At 46.1% G+C, this 22,075-nt stretch overlaps 1 protein-coding gene across 1 annotated transcript; it reads left to right on the forward strand.

Annotated features, from left to right (window-relative positions):
• The first annotated feature begins 4,950 nt into the window (after positions 1-4,950).
• YWHAH (tyrosine 3-monooxygenase/tryptophan 5-monooxygenase activation protein eta) lies at positions 4,951-16,606 on the forward strand. The gene is made up of 2 exons (XM_090257944.1): positions 4,951-5,298; positions 15,135-16,606. Exons 1-2 carry the CDS (start codon positions 5,212-5,214, stop codon positions 15,786-15,788), a joined length of 741 nt encoding a protein of 246 aa, XP_090114070.1. The 5' UTR covers positions 4,951-5,211; the 3' UTR covers positions 15,789-16,606.
• The last annotated feature ends 5,469 nt before the right edge of the window (positions 16,607-22,075 follow it).

A 22,075-nucleotide genomic window follows, 5' to 3' on the forward strand; every position in this document is an offset into this window, starting at 1 on the left:
GCTACCCTCGCCCTTACTTCCCAGAGTACTACTGTTTAAGCAGCAGGTGATGACAGTTACACTCACAGCTCAACAGCCCAAAGAATATTCTCAGGCTCTCAGAAGGTCAGAGGGAGCAGCGGAAAGAATGGTTTTGGTGAAGCAGGTCTGGGTTCTGCTTCCAGCCCCTGCTCTCTGTGCTGCAGGTGGGCAAGACGCTTAATCTGCCTTGGCCTCAGTTTCCTCATCTATAAAACTGGAACAATAATACTGACCTCACCTTAAATAAGTGGGAGCTCCCTGGCAAATGGCTGCCCCAGGGCCTGCTGTGGTGTAGGCACCTGTTACTGTCTTCCACTCCGTGTGCCGATGTGGTCCTAGGACGCGTCCCTGTTCGTCATCTTGAGCTTGCTGAACTGCCAGTGTTGAAACACCTTAGACCTTCAGAGCTGGACAAAAAGAAAGAGCTCTGCCATCCACCAGTGCAGCCTCCCATTTCACACGTAAGAAATCCAAGGCTCAGAGAGGGGAAGTCACGGCATTCTCATGTGGTCCTCCAGCTTTCAGGACCATAGGGCCCCTCCCACCTAGGCCCACCATGTGGAGGTCACCCAGCAGCCTGAGGTGATTATCCAGATGGTTCCAACCAAAAGACCCAGAAAATTCTGGCTAGGAAACCCAAGCTCCTCGACCATCTGCAGAACTGAAGCAAAAAGGCTTTTTTTTTTGCCCTTATTTTCACTGTGATCCCACAGCTTCACCTTCTCCCCCAGAGCTGAGCTCCTCTGACTGACTGGGCAGGAAACCGGCCCTGAGCTCCACCAGCTCACAGACTGCAGCTACCAGGACATTTCCACACTTCTTAATGCCAATCTGCTCCCAAAGCGGCCTTTGACAGAGTCGTGAAAGGCTCTGGATGACCCTGAAACCTGCATGCTCAGGCTGATCTTAGACACAGGGGGTGGAATTTAGTATCAGCAAAAGGATATTGCGGCCAAAGCAAATGGCAGGAAGTGGGCATGATGAGGGGCTGCGGGTCACTGCCTTGACCACTGGGCAAGCGCCTAACCCTTCTAGGTTTCATTTTCCTATTCCATATCAATCTCCATCCAGGAGTTGTGCGATTTGGTGAGATAATATAGGGGGTAAATTGTTCACCCTCAAGCCAGGCAGAGAGCCAGTGATTAATCAACTGAGCTGCTGTCGACGGGTATCACTGGCTCGGGATCAGCAAGGTCACCTGGGCAGTGGGAGACCTGCATCTGAGGGAAAAAAAGAAATTAAAATCCTATCTGGGTGACACTAATCTGTGGGCAGGTGGCCCCTCCTGCTCAAGATGGTAACCATGCCAACAGTGTGAACGCCATCTCTTCCAGAACAATGCCAGGTCTTCTTTGCAATATGTCCCTTGGTGTCCAGACGTCTCAGGGAGCTCAGAGTGTCCCAGAGTACCTGAGAGAAAAAAAAACAGGATGTACCTTTTCTGGGTCACCCATTCACTGGGCTCTGGCAACGCTTTGGAAATCCAGTTCTGCCTGAGGAGCTGTCATTAGTGCTGGCTCAGGGTGGAACACACCAAGGAATTATTATATAGCTGTGATGGCCGGTGCCTCCCATGTGCTGGCACCAAGCAGGCGCGGTACAGACACGCTCTTGCTGATCCTCAACCCTAAGAAACAGGTGTGGTTAGTCTCATTTTACAAGTAGCTTGCCCAAGGGTACTCAGCTATTACCAGGCAGAGCAAGATTCGAACCCAAGTCCAGACAGATCCTTCTCCCCCATCACACCACACACACACATCCTCAGGTACCCAGGGCGGTGTTGCTCTGTTCTGAGACCTGGCCCCAGCACTGGGGATGTGCTCTGAGCTCTGTGGCAACACAGCATGTTTGACCTTAATCACCAGCTCCCAACACCTGGCTCAGGAGCTCTCTCTGGATTTGTTTAAAGGCCACATTTCTTTTTTTTTAATAATTTATTTTTATTTTTAGAGAGAGGGGAAAGGAGAAAGAGAGAGAAACATCACTGTGTGGTTGCCTCTCACTCGTGCCCCCAACTGGGGACCTGATGTGCAACCTAGTCATGTGCCCTGACTGGGAATCGAACCAGCGACACTTGGTTCGCAGGCTGACGCTCAATCCACTGAGCCACAGCAGCCAGGTAAAGGCCACATTTTTTGATGACACTTAGAACTGTGGGGGTAAATAACCTGTCTGAGGTGGGTGTTCTGGTCTTTATTTGTGAGGTATGGGGGTATTAGCAGCTCCCTCCTGAGGGAGAATATGGATGTCACTAGAAGTGTATAGGCTACAAGAAGGGAGGCTTGTGTGTGCTTCTCACAATCTGAATGACCCCCAAAAGGGAGTCACACCTTGACCCCTTCTCACCTAATGCCACAGGGCAGTGTGAGGCTTGGGAATCTGACAGACCTGAGTCTGAATCCTGACTCTGCTGACCACTGGCTGTGTGACTTTTATTCAAACCATGGAATATCTTTGAGCCAGCTTCCTCCTCTGTAAAATGGGAACAGAAACTGTGCCTACCATTGCAGTAGTATCTTGAGGAAATATACCCATTTCTGCAAATCTTCTTGCCCAGTGCTGGGAACGTGGTAGACATTCCCTTCCCCTCAAGAGTGGGTGTGGGTGAGGTCACCCAGGATAGGGCAGGGTGAGAAGAGGGCCTGGGGCAGAGCCCTGAGGAACCCCAGCTTTTTAGGGTAGGCTGAGAAGGCGAGTACACACAGGAGACAGAGAGGAGTGGCCAGAGCAGCAGAGGGTTACCAGGAGAGTGCAGGGTCATGAGAGCCATAAGGGCCAAGAAGGTGAGGACTATGAAGTGACCTTGGATTTGACAACAGGAGCTACTGGTGGCCACCGTGAGGGAGTGAGGGCAGAGCCACAGTACATTGGGTTGAGGGTTGGGTGGAAGGTTAGGAAGCGGAGACACTGAAGTCTGGTGAGGAGAAAGCTTGGTGGGAGAACTCAAGTGTCCCCTATTGGACACTTATGAATGTCAAAATCAATAGAATTGAATTTGATTAGAATGCTCGAGTCTACCTAATTTGCACTGTTTGGAAATCAATCTCAGGCCAACCTGATTAGAAAAGCTGGAAGGGTTCTAACCCCTCTAAGAGTTTGGAGGAACCGTGGAAGTCCCCCCAGTGCTGGCCCTCTCCCTACCTCTCCCTGGTACCCTCTCCTCATGGAGGGGAGGGTTGGTGGGGGACAGTTATTATCTATCAGGCTTGTTAAAGATATTCACTAGAGGAAGCATAAGCTTGGTTTGTTAACCTCGATTCCATTTGTAGTTAGCAAAGGTGACTGTTCAAAGCATGGTGAAGCCTGGGGTGGGGGCCTCCTCCCAGGTCAACGCTCAAATCCTACTTCATGGGGACTGAGATGCTCATTTTTGCATCACAGCAAGGAGAAGACCCGGGAGGCAGGAGACCTGGGGTGAAGGCCTCAGCTCTGCTCATTCACTGTGCAAACTTGGGCCACCCTCTCCTCCCTCTCAGATCTCAGTTTCCTTTTATGCAGAATAAAGGGTCAGAGAGTGGTGATTTTTAACTTCCCCTCCAGCTTTGACATTCCAAGATTTCTGTTCTACAGTGCTTTTTAACGGTCTTTCAAGTCCAGTTTCCAGGTGGTAAAACTAAGATCCAGAAAGGACCCACTCTCCAGTTACTCCCTTCTCCCTTCTCACACAGCTTATTTTCCAGAGCAAGATTCCTGGCCTGAAATATGATTTCCACACCTCTGGTGGTTTCCCATTACCTAAGGACAATGCCTCACATCTCCAGCCTGTCATTTAAAACACTCCATAATCTTGTTTTACCCAACCTCAATTCCCACTGCCAGGCCTTTCTTCTCACCACTGTTTCCCTTCTCCCTGGAAAGATTCTGCCCCTCCTGAACCTCAATCCCTAATACCTGCCCCCTGTCAGCTCCGTCAAGGTCCAGCTTACCTGTGCTCTTGTGTATTTAGATAGCTTCTGAGGCAGGGCTGTGTCTTACTTATTCTATAGCTACTCCTTCCCCCAGTGCTGAGCATGCAGTAGGTGCTCAGTAAAATTCTGAGCCTAAGGCCCCTTGTCCTGTGTTGTCCTTGGCACTTTGTGCTTAAGTTAGGGCCTGTTTTAGTCATTGGGATTTTCCTAGCTTGTCTGGAGCCCAGCCCAGGACCTGGCACGAGGTACCCTCAGCACGGAACGCCAGGCCTGGGACAGCTTAGTGACCAGCCAGCATCCACCCCTCTCTTTGCCACCGGAGGAAGTCGATCCTAGGTTTGAACGCAGATCCTAGTCCCATCACTTAAAGGCTGTGTAACCTTAAGCAAGTCACTAACCTGGCTCTGAAAAAACGGAGAGCCCAGCTGTGCCCACCTGCGGGGTGGGTTGAGAGGATGACAGAGGATTATCCCTGTAAAGTTATAGCACTGGGCTGGCTCCCAGTAGGTGTGTCCCTCTTTTCAAGGAAGGCAGTGTGCCCAGCCACTTATCAGGGTGGGGCAGTGCAGGGTGTGGCCCAGCGGAGCCCATCAGCCACGCTGGGCGCAGAGACTGCAGGGCGGGCTCGACCCGCCCCTCGGGGCACTTGGCCTCCCGGATTCCCCAAGCACTAGGTTTATTTGCTTTTCGGGCCCTTCTCAAGCCAGACCTCTAACCTGCATTCAGAGGGGCTTTTCTGGGTGGAGTTGCGCCAAAGCGCTGCCTGCTCCGTTGCCATCACCGTACCCCTTCCTCTAGCCCGCAGTCCCCACCGCACGTTCCCTTCTACCTCCACCTTTGCGGTGGTAAAATGCAGCACCTGAAGGGCGCCTGCGCAGCTCTGGGGCGGGGCCCCAGCGGCAGCTATTTATAGTAGGTGACGTCACCTTGAAATAGACCGTTAGGGCCCGCCCGCCCTTCCCCCCTCCCACTCCCGCAGCTCCCCGCCGCTGTGCTCGGCCGCTCCCACTGCGCAGGCGTTCTCCAATTCTCCTATTTCCGCCCCCCCGCGTCGCGGTCGCCTCTCCTCCCTCGGCGGTGTCCGCGGCGCGAGCCACTGTGCGCGGGGCGAGCCAGCGAGAGGGCGCGAGCGGCGGCGCTGTCTGCAGCCTGAGCCTCGGGCCAGCCGGCGAGCCAGTGCGCGTGCGCGGCGGCAGCCTCCTCGGCGACAGGGGAGCGGATCGGCGGGCGACCAAGCGAGCGAGCGGTGCAGGGCGTGAGGCGAGGCCCAGCCACGAGCGACATGGGGGATCGGGAGCAGCTGCTGCAGCGGGCGCGGCTCGCCGAGCAGGCGGAGCGCTACGACGACATGGCCTCCGCCATGAAGGCGGTGAGGGCACCGGGCGGCCGGCCGGGGTCCCGGCGTGGGGAAGGGATGGGCGGCCGGATGGCGTCTCTCTTTGGGCCCGCGGCGACCCCGCTGGGCGCGGCCGCCCGCCTGTAGCCCGTGCTTCCCGCGCCCGCCCCGCCACTTCCTGCGGCCGGACCCGGGTGGGGTCTCCAGGGAGGGATCCGCTCGGGGTCGCGCACGCAGCCTTGCTAGGACGGATGGGTGTCGGTGTCCCCCTGCGGGCGGGCGAGGGTCGCCGCATCCTAGCTCGGAGCCCTGTGTGGGGGGAGGGGTGCCCGAGGAAACGTGAGGCAGACACATTCCTCCTTCTAGAGCGTTCTTCCAGGCCTGGGGCTCACTCACCTCTTGTCTGCTTCTTCCATACCCTAACTTGTAATAAAGAATCACCTAGTTTGTGGCGCCCTGCCTCTTCTGGCTTTTGCTGCCACTACCTGAAGCGTGTAATTCCGGTGTGTTTTGCTCTGCTCGCCGGAATCACGCTCGTCTCAATTTCCCACGCCCGGAGGTCTGGTTGTGTGTATGAAGACCCCCATCCTGCAGTCTAGGCGTGGATGCGGGCGGGAGGGCGGCGGGCCTGGGGCCCCACTTTTAGGTTCGGTGCTGCACCCATCTGCTTGGAGATTAAAATGAGGTGTGACTCCTAAGGGATACGAGCAAGTGCGCCTTTGCGTTCCCGGGACCCTCACAGATAGATCTGCAGCCTGATTTCCGGTGAAGGAGTCGGGGCCGGCCACACCCTAGCAAATGCCTTGGAGTAGACACCACCTGCCTGTCTCAGAGTTCCGGTTACTGTTACTGTCCCTGTCTCTTAACCTTATTTTACATTTTCTCGAAACGCACGTTACTTCTCTCTGCCTCAAGGTCACACAGTGGTCGAGCTACAACTGCGGCCACCAACCTACTGTGTTCATCCCGTGTACAACCTCCTGAGACCAGGGAGCATCCGTCTGGGCCCCACCTTAGACTTAAAGATTCTGAAACTGCGGGTGGGACCCGCGAAATCTGCACTTTAACCATTTCTCATGGCAAATTTTAATGGGCTTAAGTTTTAGAATTACTTCGCTGGGTCATAACTCATTTGTCCTTTTCCTGGCCTTGTAAGGCAATTTCTTAGGGAAAACGGCAAATCCAGAGGTTCTGTAAAATTTCAGAATTATTTGAAAAGCTTATTTTAAGGCTTTTGATACTAATATCACACGAAGTATGTTGTTGCAGTCAGTATTTAGGATTAGCCAGGCAAGAAACATGTTTGAAGAGTTGTGTTTCCTGTGGTGTCCTTACTCACCTGAACAAAGTGTGTTTGGAAACCGCCACTACAGCCCATTTGTTGATTCAGTGGTAACATGGCATGATGTCATGGATCAGATTGGTGCTTCTCATCCAAACCAGGGATGATCTAGGTTTTGAGCTGAAGTCTATGCACCTCTGGAGGCCCTCTTTAAGAAAAAACTGTAAAATACATTAATTCCAGAAGTTTTCAGAAACAGGACTGGCTGTGTGAACTCATTTCCTTGGAAGAGGCCCTGAGCTTTAATTTCTTTGTGATAAAGCCACTCTGTCCACACAGCAAGTCATACTTAAGGGAGCCTCTTCTCCCCAGTAACTGAGCGGTACTGGAATTAGGCAGGGTGACTTTTCTCTGGACGTTTTGGTGAGGCCCTCGCTCTCCCTGTGAGTATTAGGATCCCTTTGGGGGAATGAAGGTATGAGTCTTGAAAGAAGATGAATTGAGGTTAAGGGGAAATGACTGAAGGTATATTCTGGAGCTATAGGAAACCTGAGGCAACCTAAAGGGAAGAACAGAGAGGTGTAACCAGAATAAAATATAGCTTGGGGAGAGAAAAAATTGGCTTTCTATTCTTTATATGCAGGTTTGAAAAATGCTTTCCTGCAGCTACTGTGTCCAGTTTTACTCTGAGGCTTTTAAGCTAGGAATTTGCCAACTAATGGATCCCTCCATGTGTTGGGATCTAATAGCTTTATCTGAAATGGTTGATGGGTTAGATACGCCATCCAGAATAAAAAATTCAGTGCAAGCATTAATCATGTCATCTCGGGATTGTGATAAACCACTTCCTCAAGGTAACTTCTGTTGAAAAATAAGATTTTTTTTGTCAATATGTCTTTTTTTTTGTCATCTAAATTAATGTATCTATTGGAAAAGACTTGACAGGGGTCAGTGGGAGACCTAAGTTGATGTTTGTTAAATTCTTAATGTTAATGGAGAAGACATAGTCTTCTTCATTTTATTAACATCACCAGCCTTAGGAAGAGCTTTTTGAAAGAGTGAGTTCTAGTAACCCTCTGGGTTTATGTGGGTTTTCTTCAGGGCAGGTAAGTAGACTGCTGTAAGGAGGACAGAGCAGCACACCTGAGTGAGGGGGTGTTCTGATGCCATGACATTGACCTTGAAACTTACACTTTGGCTTTGGGTCCTCTGCAGTATAAAACTAGTAATAGTGTTACTATCAGTTTGATTTTCAGCCTTCATTTTCCTAACGTTTTCTTTTTCCTTTATAATTTAAATGGTCACCTAATAATACTGCTTTCTTGTAATGATGGGTGTTTTCTTTTAAGCTATACCAATGTCACCTGGAGGATGGTGTCGCTAAGCTGTAAGAAAAATCATGCGTATTGGGATCAATGGCGTTGTTTCACATCAATTGAGAACTGCAGTTCCCTGCCTCACTCCATAATTTGAAGAGGCAAGAAATGTTTCTGAGGTGAAACAAAGGAGTGCCTTCAAGCTCTCCTCATCTCATACCTGGTAGCTTACATAGAGTATAATAGTGGGGAGAAACATTGAAAGATTGTAGAACCCCAGGCCTTTATCAGCACTGACAAAGGATGGGCAGAAATATGTATGAAGGATTTGAATATTTATAGAAATCTTAAGTGCAGGAAACAAAGCTGCAGTTTAAGGAAATAGGAGTCAGAGAGGAAGAGGCACTTGGCCCAGCCAGTGGCAAAGGGCTCTTATTCCGACAGCTGTGAGATTATGGGGAGTGGGGAAATGAGCAGGTGGTGTGTAACAGAGAGCGTGGCCGAGTGGCCCTGAGTGAGACATAGCCCGTGTTGCAGGATGTAAAATGAAAGATGATTTTGAGGCGTACCAAAATTGCGGTTAGTGTGAAACCGTGAAGCCACATTGGTATTACAGTTTGAAACAAATAGATACACACACACACAAGTGAGTCTAGTTTCCCACTAACCAGTCATTTGAAATGTAATTATTGCTTTGTCATCTGTTGTCTGAGGAAGAAAGAAGGCTCTGGATTTTTGCAATAGCCTGAATTAAAAGGCACTTAAGATGGTGAACAGTTCACTGCTCCTGTTTGGGGTTCCTGAATTATCCCCAGAAGAGCTCCATAGTCAAGGAACCCACTACTGCCTTAAAGAAACCAAAAATGTGTTTTCTCCTTTTGGTGTAGCATTCTATATTAGTGGTAGACTACAGTTTCCCAGAAATACGGTTTGAATGTGTTTTCCATGTTAACAATTCATCAAGTTTGTAAAAGTTGTTTATTGTTTGACTTACTAGACACTCAATAAATAGTAGCTGTTATTTCATGTGTACATTCTCATTTAATCTTTATAATCACTCTGGGTGGATACTGTTATTAACTCTTATTTTACAAATGAAATTTAGAGTTTAATTTTGTCATGGTCATGTTATAAGTCCAGAATTTGAACTCTTAAAATTAGAGCTCTCACTTTAACCATCTTATGATGGTGCCCCATGAGGCTGAGGGACAATATTTCTAGTATCCCTATTAGTGTTCGTCATCATCGGTGATGAAACTCCAAGCCTTTTACATGAGTGCTCTTACTGAACACATAAGTTCATCTATTATATGTGAGTTATTTTTTGCCAAGTTTGACTAAAAACAGAATCTTCTACTTTCAGATCTTAGCTGCAGCAGAGGAGCATAAAAGGCAAAATCACACATCTGCAATTTGCTCATCTCTTAAAGACCAGGATTAAAAATTTTTTTCTAAGGATTTTTTTAAAGTATATTTTATTGATTATATTGTTACAATAGTTCCATTTTTCCCCCCTTTACTCCCCTTCTCGGATTTAAAAAAAATTTTTTTTTTTAGCTTAAGCAAATTGTTAATGGACTTTGAGTTCCTGCTATGAATTAAGTACAGGACTATGTTAAATTATTATACTTGTGTATTTTAAGAAACTGTTTGATATCCTTGGCACCAGTTGTTTTTCTATATTGCCTTAACCAGAGGCGGATTTAATGGTGGGCGCACTGGGTGCATGCCCTGGGCCCCACAAAACCCCAACTTTACACTTTTTTCTAACGACACCAAGTTTGGTGTCATATGTGCAATTTAAATTATGTACAAGTTGTAAACTTGGGGCCCCTTCAGAAGTGGGGGCCCAGGGCATGCGCCCCTTGCGCCCGCCGTTAACTCTGCCTCTGCTTAGCCCATAGATCCCCCAAATTTCAGTCTTTAGGTTGGTGAAATTGCTAGTATCCAAGTTGAGGCCACCTGTTTTCTGCCCCCTCCTCGCTGCCATGGCATTCCCCTCTGGTGGTGGGTATTGCCACTTCTCTGTGATCAGAACCTGGCGCAGCTTACAGAGCCTTCAGTCCTGGTACCTCCACCGACAATAGCATGCAGTAATGCCATTCAGATGGGCTTGTACTTAACTCCTGTCAGTGCCTATGAAAGTGTCCAGTTATGTGAAGAGCAAGACACAGGTAGTCTCTCGGGTACAGGGGAATAGGGGTAGCTGTTCTGATTCATACTAAGCTTGGAGTGGATGTTAATTACCTGGACTTGTCTGCTCTGAGCATGCAGTTGAGCCTCTGGTGGTCTTGAAGACCTGCAGCCTCACCCTTGTGAGGACAGGGCGTGGTCTTCCCAGGCCTAGGCAGGTGGTGACTTATGGTGATTCACCAGCTTGGGACCAGGCAGAACCCTCACCTTCAGGGCGTTGACTTGGGAAAGAGTCAACCAAAAGAGCTTTTATCCCTTGAGCTCCTTTAAAACAACAACCACCAAAAAACCATGTATGATTCTGCCTAAGAAGCTTAAAGATTTTGTGATTGTTTACCTAACTGTTTATGAAAATCATTTTATTTCGTTATAAAAGTCTAATATCAGAAGCAAGCTTGTTGGTAGTGGGTGGGTGTGGGTAACTAAAAGATGGGATAGTATTGTGTGTGGTGTGGCTGTGAAGGATGGGAGTGCTGTTCAGGAGAAGTAACAACCCTAACTGGCCTGGCCATTTGGGGGTGGCGTTTTTGTTTGCTCAGTATTGCTTTTGAGGCTGGATGTTCCCCAGAATAAGAACTTCTAAGTTTTTCCAAATAGTCCCTGTGCTATTTTTGGCAGTGAATCTATTTTTACTCACAAATGCATAGTTTACTGCCTTGTGAGTTAGTGGGAGGAGGCCCCTAGGGATTTCTGAGTAAGCAGTAATGTCATAGGAAGATAAATGAATTCATAGTAGACCAGGTTATTCGTGACTTTTAGTAACGCTGTGTAGTGTTGAAGCGAGTGCCCCAGGGTTGGGAGTTTAGCCCAAGCCTGTGGTAAGGATACCAGTTGCATGGCTGATAGGGAGTCCAATCCTTAAAGGAAATGGAGAGGAGGGCATTTATAAGTGGGAAGGATCTGTCAATTTAAGGTTTTCATAAAGAGTGTAAACAGGATTAAATGAGGTGGGGAGATGGGCAGGAGAGGGCAGAGGCTCTGAGCAGAGGTGGGGGAGCGCCTTACAGATGGAGTTGCCACGTGAAGACTTCAGTGCTCTGAGTGGCTGGCTGCAGGAGGGCTAATGTGCAGCAGAAGTGAGTGTGTTGAAACTCCGGCATTAAGAGTGGAAAGAAGGTTGAGAACCATTGTCTAGGTCACTTCTATCTTCAAAATTCTTTGTCTTGTCTTCATGTTCCTAATTAGAAACCATTTGGAATCTTATGATTTTAGAGATGCAGTAAATCATCTCCATAGAATCCCTAGATGATCATATTGTTGGTTTTTAGTGTGTGTGGTTGAGACTGGTAGGTAGGGCTTTCCTTTCTTTCCATTGTGCTGCATTGCCTCCCAGTGTCTGCTTCTCTTAGTGTGGGAGCAAACTTTTCTTTAGATCTCCTGCTCCAGTATTTTGGAATTTGAAGTGTTGGGAACTGGGGCTAATATTAATGAAGGTTATTCACAATAAGTATCACCGGTGAACGTTGGCTATGAATCTGTTTTAATGGGCCATCTGATTTCCCTTTGACCTATACTTTTCCAATCCAGTTTTCTTTAGTCATTTGATCAAGTAATAAAACTATCTTCATTCCATAAGTTTCCCTTTGTTAATTGAATTGTAACCCAGCAGTACTAAAAAATACTATATTTAAACATATCCAGTTAGTTAGGCCCTGGCTGAAGTTCTAAGAACAATGCTTGCTTAGTGATGTTAGTCACCCTCAGCTGATGCTGATAGTGATTCATTCAGACTGGCAGGCAACCAGAGGATTGTTCTATAAACATGAATACTCCTAGTAAATTATTTTTCTTGTGGAGGTGTCATTGTAAGTATTGCCCAGTAGCCTTTTTTGGCAGTTTATTCCTGATGGAGAAAAGGAATTTTCGTGAATTCTTGAAACCACAGATATATTTCATTTACGTTAATAGTGTCAGCCTCATGCCTTAACCATACCTTTTATTGTTGCTCAGGAAAAATGGAGCTGAAGAAGTCCTCGGAGGTTGGGCTGATCTACTTATTTTATCTTTTCTTTTTCATAATTTTTAAAGCCTTACCCAAGGATATGTTTATTGATTTTTTTGTTTTGTTGCGGGAGGTGGGGGAAGATAGACAGATTGATAGATATATATAGAGAGAAATCGACGGAAGAGAGAAACATCCATCGGATGCCTCCTGTATGTGCCCTGACTGGGGATTGAACCCATGACCTAGGTATGTGCCCTGACTGGGAATCAAACCTATAACCTTTTAGTGTATGGGATGATGCTCCAAACGACTGAGCCACCTGGCCAGGGCCACCTTATTTTACTTTAATGAAAGGGTCATTTATTCAAGGTCACACAGCTCAGGCTAAACTCCAGATGTCTCAGTGATTTTTGTTTTTAATAATAATGCCTCTGGTACAAATACCCTATGTGATTATAAATATATTAGTTTTAATTATGTGCTCTGGAGAATTACCTTTGAGTATCTTTGAAACAGTCTAACACAAGCAGCTTTCTTAGTCACAGGGTGAATGAAGTATATAGTGACTCCTTATGGATACATTTGCATTAATATTTACTTATTTGTAGAAAAATGGGAAGGGAGGGAGAAAAAGAGGGAGAGAAATATTGATGTGAGAGAAAAACATCAATTGGTTGTCCCTCACACACCCCCAACCGGGACTGGCCTGCAACCCAGGCATGTGCTGGAACCCGGAATTGAACCGGTGACCCTTTGTTTCACAGGATGATGCCCAACCCACTGAACCACACCAGTCAGGACTAATTTGCATTTTAATGTCAAGTGGTTTCTGTTACATTTACTTACTATGAGATCTAAGAGGCTCTCCAAATTCTTTTCTTGCTTCATATTTTGTTTTATTGACTGTTGCCCTAGAAAAGATTCTAGAGGATTCAAGCATTCTGAGACTTGTCAGAGTATTAGAGCTAGAATTTTGATGTATAAAGATTTCTTCCTTAAAAAGACCCAAGTGATCAAACAAATATCTACAAAGACTGTATTTCCAGTAAACAAATGAGTGTTTAAAGGCACTCACTGGAGAAGAAAACTAGTGGGGTTGCAGGTCTTCATCTGGATTTGAAGGGAGCGTGGATTGTGGATTAGTAGAGAGAAGATTGGCAGATCACAGAGACCGGAGAGATGAGAGACCACTTCTGTCTGTGTGAGGAGGATTGAGGATCCTGGCTTCCAGGCAGCCATGCTGGGGAATGGGGAGGGGGCAGCTTGTAGGCAAAGACCACAGTGAAGAAAGAAGCGGGGCTGGATTGATAGAGCAGGCAGAAGAGTAGAGAATACTAGGCTAAAGATTTGTGGTGAAAGAATAGGGGGTCGGGGGTAGGGCAGTGGATACATGGGAAGGGGGAGCTGGCATTTTCATTTTGCTTCGGCTTTGTTGGGGAGTTGGGTGGTGGTAGGCAATTGCTTGTTTTCACTTTTTAAGAACTTGGTACAAGTTTCCTAATTTTATTCAAAATGGTTACATTTATTGCTTATTTTCTTGAGCTACTAAGTTTTCAAATAAACCTATCAAAGATTTTTGTTTTTAAAATTTCTGGTTCTCAGCTGCTTAGTCTTCTCAATCCATGTTAAGCATGTCTGTTCTTAATATACTGTTAATAACTTTCTCCAATGAACTTGGCTTTTTCCCTCCACTGGAGGAGGTTCTGTCCTTACTCGGTTTGATTTATAGTAATACCTTTTTTTGTTGAGTGTTTTATGGCTTCCCAAGTGCTTCTCTTTACAAGTAGGTCATGTAATTAAGGAATCTCCCTACTTTATAGAACATACAGACGAATTTAGAAAGTTAGTGGCTTTGCTGGGGCCCAGACTAAGGTTTTCTGATTCCAAGTCTGTATTAGTTTCCTAGGGCTTCCCCCCAAAGTACCACAAATTGGGTGGCTTAAAACAACAGAAATTTGTTTTGTCACAATTTGCAAGGCGAAAACTCACAAATCAAGGCGTTGGCAGCACTGTGCTCCCTCTGAAGGCTTTCGGGAAGAATCCTTCCTTGCCTCTGTCCTAGCTTCTTGTGGCTTCTGATAATCCTTGGTGTTCCGTGGCTTGTAGACACATCACTCCAATCTCGGCCTCTGTCGTCACAAGGTGTTCTCTCTATGTGTTTGTGTGTCTACAAATCTCCTTTTCCTTATAAGGACACCAGTCAATGGATGTAGGATCCACCCTAATACAGTATGACTTCATCTTAACTGATTAATCTGCAAAGGCCCTATTCCCCAAATAAGGTCATATAACTAGGTCCTAGGGGTTAACAACAATAAAGTCCAGTGTTCTTTCTACCAGTGACATAACTGGCTCACTTGGAGGTGGCATCATGGAAAACTAAGTAGTGGAAGTTATAGCTTGTGGCATTTAACATTTCCAGTGAAAATAATTGGTGCTTTCACCCTTGATGGCCAGTCAGGGTTTCCTGTCAGGTAGGTCAGAGTAAAGCTCGCTGCTGAGTAGCTATACTTCCTTTCGGCAGAGTCTGGGGAGGGTTGGATGTACCAGTGGGATTCCATGTGTAACCACCATAGGCTGAAACTGGCCACTAGATCTGGGTGAACATCGATCTCATCTGTGAAGCTCTTAACTATTAATATGTATTTGAGGGAGGTTTCATTGGTTCTTTTTAGAATAAGAAGCTGGATGTAGAATCTGGAACAGACTTCTAATTTTTGAACATTTGAGAAAGGAATCGCATGATCATGTTTTTGAGAATATCTTTTGCAGAATAGCTGAACCTTTGGGGTTTTTTCACCCACCATCATGTACCATGACCTCACAACCCTTCCATGATCATCTTTATCCCTACTGTACCGCTGCCAAGGTGAAGGCAACATCTTACAAGGCCTGAATTATGAATTGATTATGAATTGGCCTTATCATTTAATATTTTGAGTTTCAAGTATTTATTTCTTCAGTTAGACTACAGTCTTCCCTTTAGATATTATCTATGTCTGATTGGTTTTTCTCCGGAGTGGCTTGTCTCATAACCTTGTTTTTGAGAAGGATTGTTAATTGAGTTGAGAGGAAGATTCCTTTCCAAAATTTTCAGACTTGGATCTCAGTGTTTATCTTTGGCATTTTCTAGGTGACAGAGCTCAATGAACCTCTCTCCAATGAAGATCGAAACCTCCTCTCTGTGGCCTACAAGAATGTGGTTGGTGCCAGGCGATCTTCCTGGAGGGTCATCAGCAGCATTGAGCAGAAAACCATGGCTGATGGAAATGAAAAGAAGTTGGAGAAAGTCAAAGCTTACCGGGAGAAGATTGAAAAGGAGCTGGAAACAGTGTGCAATGATGTCCTGGCTCTGCTTGACAAGTTTCTCATCAAGAACTGCAATGATTTCCAGTATGAGAGCAAGGTGTTTTACCTGAAAATGAAAGGCGATTACTATCGTTACTTGGCAGAGGTGGCTTCTGGGGAGAAGAAAAACAGTGTGGTTGAAGCTTCTGAGGCAGCCTACAAGGAAGCCTTTGAAATCAGCAAAGAGCACATGCAGCCAACGCACCCCATCCGGCTGGGCCTGGCCCTCAACTTCTCCGTGTTCTACTACGAGATCCAGAATGCACCGGAGCAGGCCTGCCTCTTAGCCAAACAAGCCTTCGATGATGCCATAGCCGAGCTGGACACACTTAACGAGGATTCCTATAAGGACTCCACACTCATCATGCAGTTGCTGCGAGACAACCTCACCCTCTGGACAAGCGACCAGCAGGATGAAGAAGCAGGCGAAGGCAACTGAAAAGCCTTAGGGTCCCTGGCCCTTCCTTCACCCACTACCCCCATCATCACCGATTCTTCCTTGCCACAATCACTAAATATCTAGTGCTAAACCTATCTGTATTGGCAGCACAGCTACTCAGATCTGCTCCCCTGCCCCCTGGGAAGCAGTTTCAGATAAATCATCATGGGCGTTGCTGGATTGATGGTTGCTTTGAGCCCACAGGGGCTTTCTTTTTGAATTGTGCAGACAAGTGCGTTCTGAATGAGGCATTTTACTATGCCTCTTGATAGTTGTGAAGTCCAGGCTAAAGCAATGGGGAAGTTTAGAAAGGAGAATTAGCCAAAACAGGCTATAATGATATTTAAATGATCCATTTAAAATGAGCTAATAGTGTTTTTGTTAATAAGCAGTACATCTTGTGCATGCAAAAATGAATTCACCCCTCCCACCTCTCTCTTCAGCTAATGGAAAACTGTTAAGGGAAGCTGATAAAAGAGAACACTTGCTCCTTTCCATCAGCTTTATAATAAACTGTTAAAGTGAGGTTTCAGTGGCGCCGTTTTTTTTTTGCCTCTTTAAATTATGATGTGCACAAACCTTTTCAATGCAATGCATCTAAAGTTTTGATACCTGGTAACTTTTTTTTGGCGATATTGTTTTAAGAATCATGGAATTTTTTTTTTTTTTTTTTTTGTAACTGGCTATTGTCCTTGTATATTCTGACAGCGCCATGTGTGTTAGCCCATGTCAATCAAAATGGGTAATTATTGAAATACCAGACTTCTAAATTAAATGTTTTGGAATTCAGTGGGTAAATAAATGCTGCTTTGGGGATATCTCTAGGTGTATGGTCTTCATTTCCCCTCCTCTCAAAGAGCTATATAACAGGTCACCATTTTGAATCCTGGTTTGAGCCTCAAATACTCAAAAGCAGTAAAAAATATTTAATACAATAAGTTTTCTTGCCCTCTGATCCCATTACACATTTTCTAATATACACCTAAGACTCATACATTTTAGTAGTGTTCTTGAACCCAGCCAACATATCCTCACTTACCCACTTCCTGATAACTGGTGCTTACACGGGAGCCAAGCAGACCAAAACGCTGTCTGCCGCAGTATAGCGAGCACCTCAGTGAAAGGTCAGGTCTGTGTTTACCTTGGGAGGGGAGGGTGTTCGACCCACACTAGTGGAATGCTGGTTGATATTTAACACTCAAGGTAGATACTGAGCTTATGCATGTCCTCAAATTTTCTTATTCTTTCTGAACTAGATGTAATGTTTATTAGGGGCACAACCTGGATCCCTGAAATAATTACTGATTATTAAGAAAGCTTTGAGTATTGCTTAAAATAGAAAATCAAACCCCCATCTGAGTTTAAAAAGGAAAAAGGCCTAACCCTGTAGGCATGCTCCCCTTTTGACTACACCCCAAGGCTTCTCCTGAGGCTCAGCACCACCAGTTGGACTCTGTCAGGTAATGACTCCAGCCCCTCATGAGTTCTATCACCTTTAGCATGGTGCCCAGGACCAAACGTGCTTTTTTCTTTTTCTTTTTCTTTTTTTTTTTTTTGTCTTTTTATTGATTGGTTTTGAGAGCGAGAGAAGGAAACATCGATTTGTTCCACTTATTTATGCATTCATTAGTTCATTCTTGTATGTGACCTGACTGGGGAGCAAACCCACAACCTTGGCATATTGGTTTGACACTAACCAACTGAGCTACTCGGCCAGGGCCGAACGTGCTTTTTAAGTGGATTGGTTCAGTTACACAAATGTCTTAAATACCTTGCTCTTGACTAAAGCTTGGTACCAGACTGGGGAAAATGGCCATGACTCAATTTCTGTCCTTGAGCTTATATTGTGGTGGAGCACAGAACTTTTAAGCATGGAAGTTTAACCTATTTTCTCATTCTGAAGTAAGAGGTATGACCCACATGTTAATAAATACTCCTTAAGAAACCTGTTTGAAGTTGGCCTAATTGCTAGCTAAAATGGTTACTGAGTTTCACTTCAATTAGGTCAGGTATTTTAAAGCTACAAACTATGTGGCCAGGACATTTGTGTCTTTGATATCACGTAGATATTAAAACTGTTCTTATATCTGAAGTGTTCTTCAGAGGAAGGGTTTTAGGAAAAACACATTTTTATTTTACAACCATCTTGTAAAAGATTTTGTGCCCACCCTACAGATGAAACTGAGGAGCAAAGGTTGTGGACCTCAGGAATTCACACAGCCTGAAAGTCAGGTTGGCTTCTGTCCAAGACTTCTCATTCAGAATTCCATCTGCCCTTGGGGGCTCTAGCAGTGCCTTGCTGCCTGTGCTCCAGGCAGCCGTGACAAGCCACACAACCTTTGAGGCTTAGGTCCCTCATTTTTTAAGTGTAGGATTTTGAATAGAAATTGTAATTCAACTCAAAGTACCTAGTGTGTATAAGGCATCCTCTTTGGTCTGAGAATGGGGTGGGGGTGGCGGGAGTATGGACACATAATTACAGTTAGCCCTGTAGGTTATAAACAGGGCTCTTGGAGAGGACCTAGTAGGGAGCTATTGAATTACATGTGGCATAAACCTGGAAGGTGTGTGATCTCAAAAGGTTCCTTCTAGTGCTGCATACTCAATGTTATAAAACTTGTCAAGATAATTTATAAAATAAGATGGGGTCATCTTGTTACTGTAGGGGAAACAGTCCAGAGGCGTGAAATGGCTTTTCCCAGAGTCACTGCCAAATTGGTAACAGAACCTAAACTAGCATTCAGATCCCCTAAATCTTAGTTCATGCTTCTTTTCACTGCCATGCTCTTGCGATTGAGCTGGAAGAAAAAAGGGAGGGCGATGTGACACATACCATTCTGGGGATACTCAGTGCTTCTAAGGTTTTCACTTCGGAGTTGAAGGAATTGTGTTTGGAAAAGGATGTTTAAATTTATTGGTGCTATTGCTTCAGATTTCAAATAACTCTTCAAACCCTGCTCAAAAGTTTGCCTGGATTGGAGGATAGGGTAGGATTCTTGAAAATGGAGCTATTGCTGGGTTAATAGGCTATCTTAAATCACTTGGGATGGGGGAGCCTGGGGTGCCTCTTGGCTCTGTAACATAAGCTAGGTGTGGTTCCAGGTGTTGGGCCCTCCACACCCTCCCATACACCCTTAGAGAATGCCTGCCATTCAGAGACTGAGAGCTGGTGCTCAGTTCTTAGGGGAACCTGTAACTATAAGGCAAGCGCAAACACTGATTCACAGCTAGGCGGAACCTAAAGATTGTCCAGTTGTTAGGCTGATGAAAGTAACTATTTCAAATACCTACTATGTCCTGGGCACTTTAGGTGTGTGGCCTGAATCTTCACAGCAACTCTGCAAGGTAGAAATTATAATTTTTTTAACAGGTGAGAACACCAGGTATCAGGTGGTATGAGGTACATAGCAGTAAGAGGAAACACTTAAGTCAAAACTGGGGCTGTTCCACTTCAAGGCTCTCCACCACACCATGTGTTTTTTTGATCCTCAACTGGAGAAAAGGAGTCCTAGGAAAGTTGTAACAATAGCTAGCCCCTCTGCCTCTCTGGTCTCTTGTCCTTTTTTCTCCAATCTATAGAAGATGCTATCCAAATCAAATCCTTCAAGACCTAATGAAGTGCTATGTCTTAGGAAGCCTCCGATCTGGCTGGAAGCTTCCTGCCAGGTGACTTAGGCCCAATCTTTGCATTATTGTTTTTATTATTCTGAGTTACTGTGCACATCTCTCCACTGGACCATAGGCCCCTCTGGTGCCTAGCAGAACGGGGGCTTCAAAAGTTTGGGTGAGCTAGAGAAGGAAAATCCACTGTCAAGTTTAAAACTCCCATGCCATTCTGAAGGGCAGGGACTATACAAAGAAGAGGAGGGGAAATAACATTCGCTGATTGCGTTCTGTGGGTGACTTAGCAGCCATCGTAATAAATGGGGCTTTACATACAACTTAAAAGCTGGCAATCCATGAAGAAGTTCGTAGCTCTAATCGAGAGGCTCAGAGTGGAAAAGTGACTTTCATATGGTCACACAGCTGGAAGTGACAGAGCCTGTCTCTGTGCAGGTCTCCAAGGTCCTTGGTTCTTCTCATGAACATGTTGCCTTCATGCAGAGGCTGGAAGCCTGACATTCTAGGTCTTCCTTGTTGGGACCTTATCCTTTCTCACCGACCAGACTTCTCTCATGTACCTTCTGCACATTTGTCTCTTCAGCCAGATCAGTCTTTTTTGCTGCCCCACTCCCACCCCCAGGCATATCCAGGACATGGACCCTAGTGCTTCTCTTCCTTCCAACCCTTGGAGCTCTTTCTACCAGGAGAGGAGGCACCTGTAGGTGCTACAGCTACAGTATGACGCAAGAGGTGGACCGAAACACCACCAGTTGAAATCTCTCCCTAGCCAGACCCAACTTGTGAGCCTGCTCTCTCACTTTGACTCAAGCCATTACTCTTCCTCCTGGAATGGCTTTCTTTTCTTCACCTGCTCAAATCCTATCAATGAAATCCTATCTTCTTCCTGCCAGCTACTGTGAAGCCCTCTCTGGGCTCCTGTCCTGTGCGTCTGTACCGCACAATGTCATTTGCCCCTTTGTCTTCACTCATCCAACAAACACTATATGGTAGACATAGCGCAGGGTGCTAGGGATACCTTGATGAGTTACTTGTCCTCCTGGGGCTAACACTCTAGTGGGGGAGTTACAATAAAAATATAAAATAGCCCTGGTTGGTGTGGCTCAGTGGATTGAGTGCTGGTCTGTGAACCGAAAGGTCACTGGTTCAATCCTCAGTCAGGACACATGCCTAGGTTGTGGGCCAAGGTGCCAGTTGGGGGCATGTGAGAGGCAACTGATTGTTTCTCTCACACATGGATCAATGTTTCTCTCTCTCCTCCCTCCCTTCCTCTCTTTCTAAAAATAAATAAAACCTTAAAAATATAAAATAAAAAATAACTATGAAAATGTCACTTAGGTTCTTCTTGAGGGCCTAGCACACAGCTCATAATAAGAATTTGTTAAATTCACAAATAATTGTTTTGAGGCCAAAGCAATTTTAAAATGAAATGACTGAAAGGAATCCTTTATATTCCCACCCAGGTCTCCTACTGATGAGCCATATAAGAAACCGAGGGTCATGAGGACTCAGGGTTGGTTCTGATATCACCTATAAATTGGTGGTGTGACCTTGAGCAAGTTCTGGTCTCAGCAGCCTCTAAAAAGGAGGCCATTGCCTTTTGTGGCCTCTGATGCCTTTCCATTTCTGAGATTCTGTGATTCTGTGTCATTTTCAACTGCTCTGGGACAGTCCTCATCCTCTTCCTGGCCTTTTTTTCCTGCACTGCCCCCCTTTTCCTTCCGCCCTTCACATCTGTCCCTTCTGCATCCGCCCTCCACCCTCTTTACTTTCCTGGCCACCCCCTAGTTCCACTGAGATGTTACCATGACAATCATCTCCTGGAAATGACATCACTTATCTCCTAGGCAACTGTTTCCAGGGCAGTGACATCATTTGATCACCACGGCATCCTTCCAGGAGGACAGTTCTGCAGTGAAATGGGCAAACAGACAGAATTCTTATGTATTTCTGGGGGTTGGGGGCAATCCATGGAGAATATTTAAAAAAGAAAACCATCTCAGGAGCAAGAAGAAAAAGCTCTGGGCTTATAGAGGGAACATGGGAAACCATCGTAGCTGGGAAAGAGCAGAAGCTCTTGGGTGAACCGCCATCCTTTCCAATAACTAGGTTGACCATATAATATATCACCAAACTGGGACACTTGAGAGTGAACCAGGGCACCATTATTATTATGCTGGAATGACAGGTGAAAACTGGGCCACCCCAAGGAAACCAGGGCATGTGGGCCCTGCCTTGTCTCACTCCCTCATCTCAATAAGCATTGATTCAGCTCTCCCTGTGTGTGGGCACCAGGACGCTGCAGCAAGCAGAACCAGCGCTGCTCCCTGTGCTAATGGAGCTCACAGTTGTGTGTACTGGGGCGGAGGGTAATCCAGCAGGCACCCAGTGAATGATGCGGTGCGGACTGAGCGCAGTGCTTGGAAGGGAAGACACAACACGCCAGGAACGTGTTTAACAAAAGCACCACAAGCAGCCTGGGCAGGAGAAGAGTTAACTAAAGGGGGTGGGGTGGAGTGGGGGAGAAGTCTGTCTTGGCAGAGGGAACAGCAAGTGCGAAGGGACTGTGCAGAGTAATAGCTGAAATGAGGCCAAGTAGAGCGCAGGAGGCAGCCAGGTGTGAGATGAGGGTGGAGAAGGCGGCAGGGACCAGGCCTCACAGGCCT

Source organism: Furipterus horrens, unplaced genomic scaffold, assembly GCF_987537825.1.
Source record: "Furipterus horrens unplaced genomic scaffold, mFurHor1.1.pri manual_scaffold_11, whole genome shotgun sequence".
In the NCBI taxonomy this organism is placed as follows: Eukaryota; Metazoa; Chordata; class Mammalia; order Chiroptera; family Furipteridae; genus Furipterus; species Furipterus horrens.

Excerpts from the sequence above, each read along its gene's own strand:
- YWHAH (XM_090257944.1), top strand. The coding sequence starts at position 5,212 with ATGGGGGATCGGGAGCAGCTGCTGCAGCGGGCGCGGCTCGCCGAGCAG. Across the intron at positions 5,299-15,134 it reads TGGCCTCCGCCATGAAGGCG|GTGACAGAGCTCAATGAACC; the intron begins GTGAGGGCACCG and ends GGCATTTTCTAG.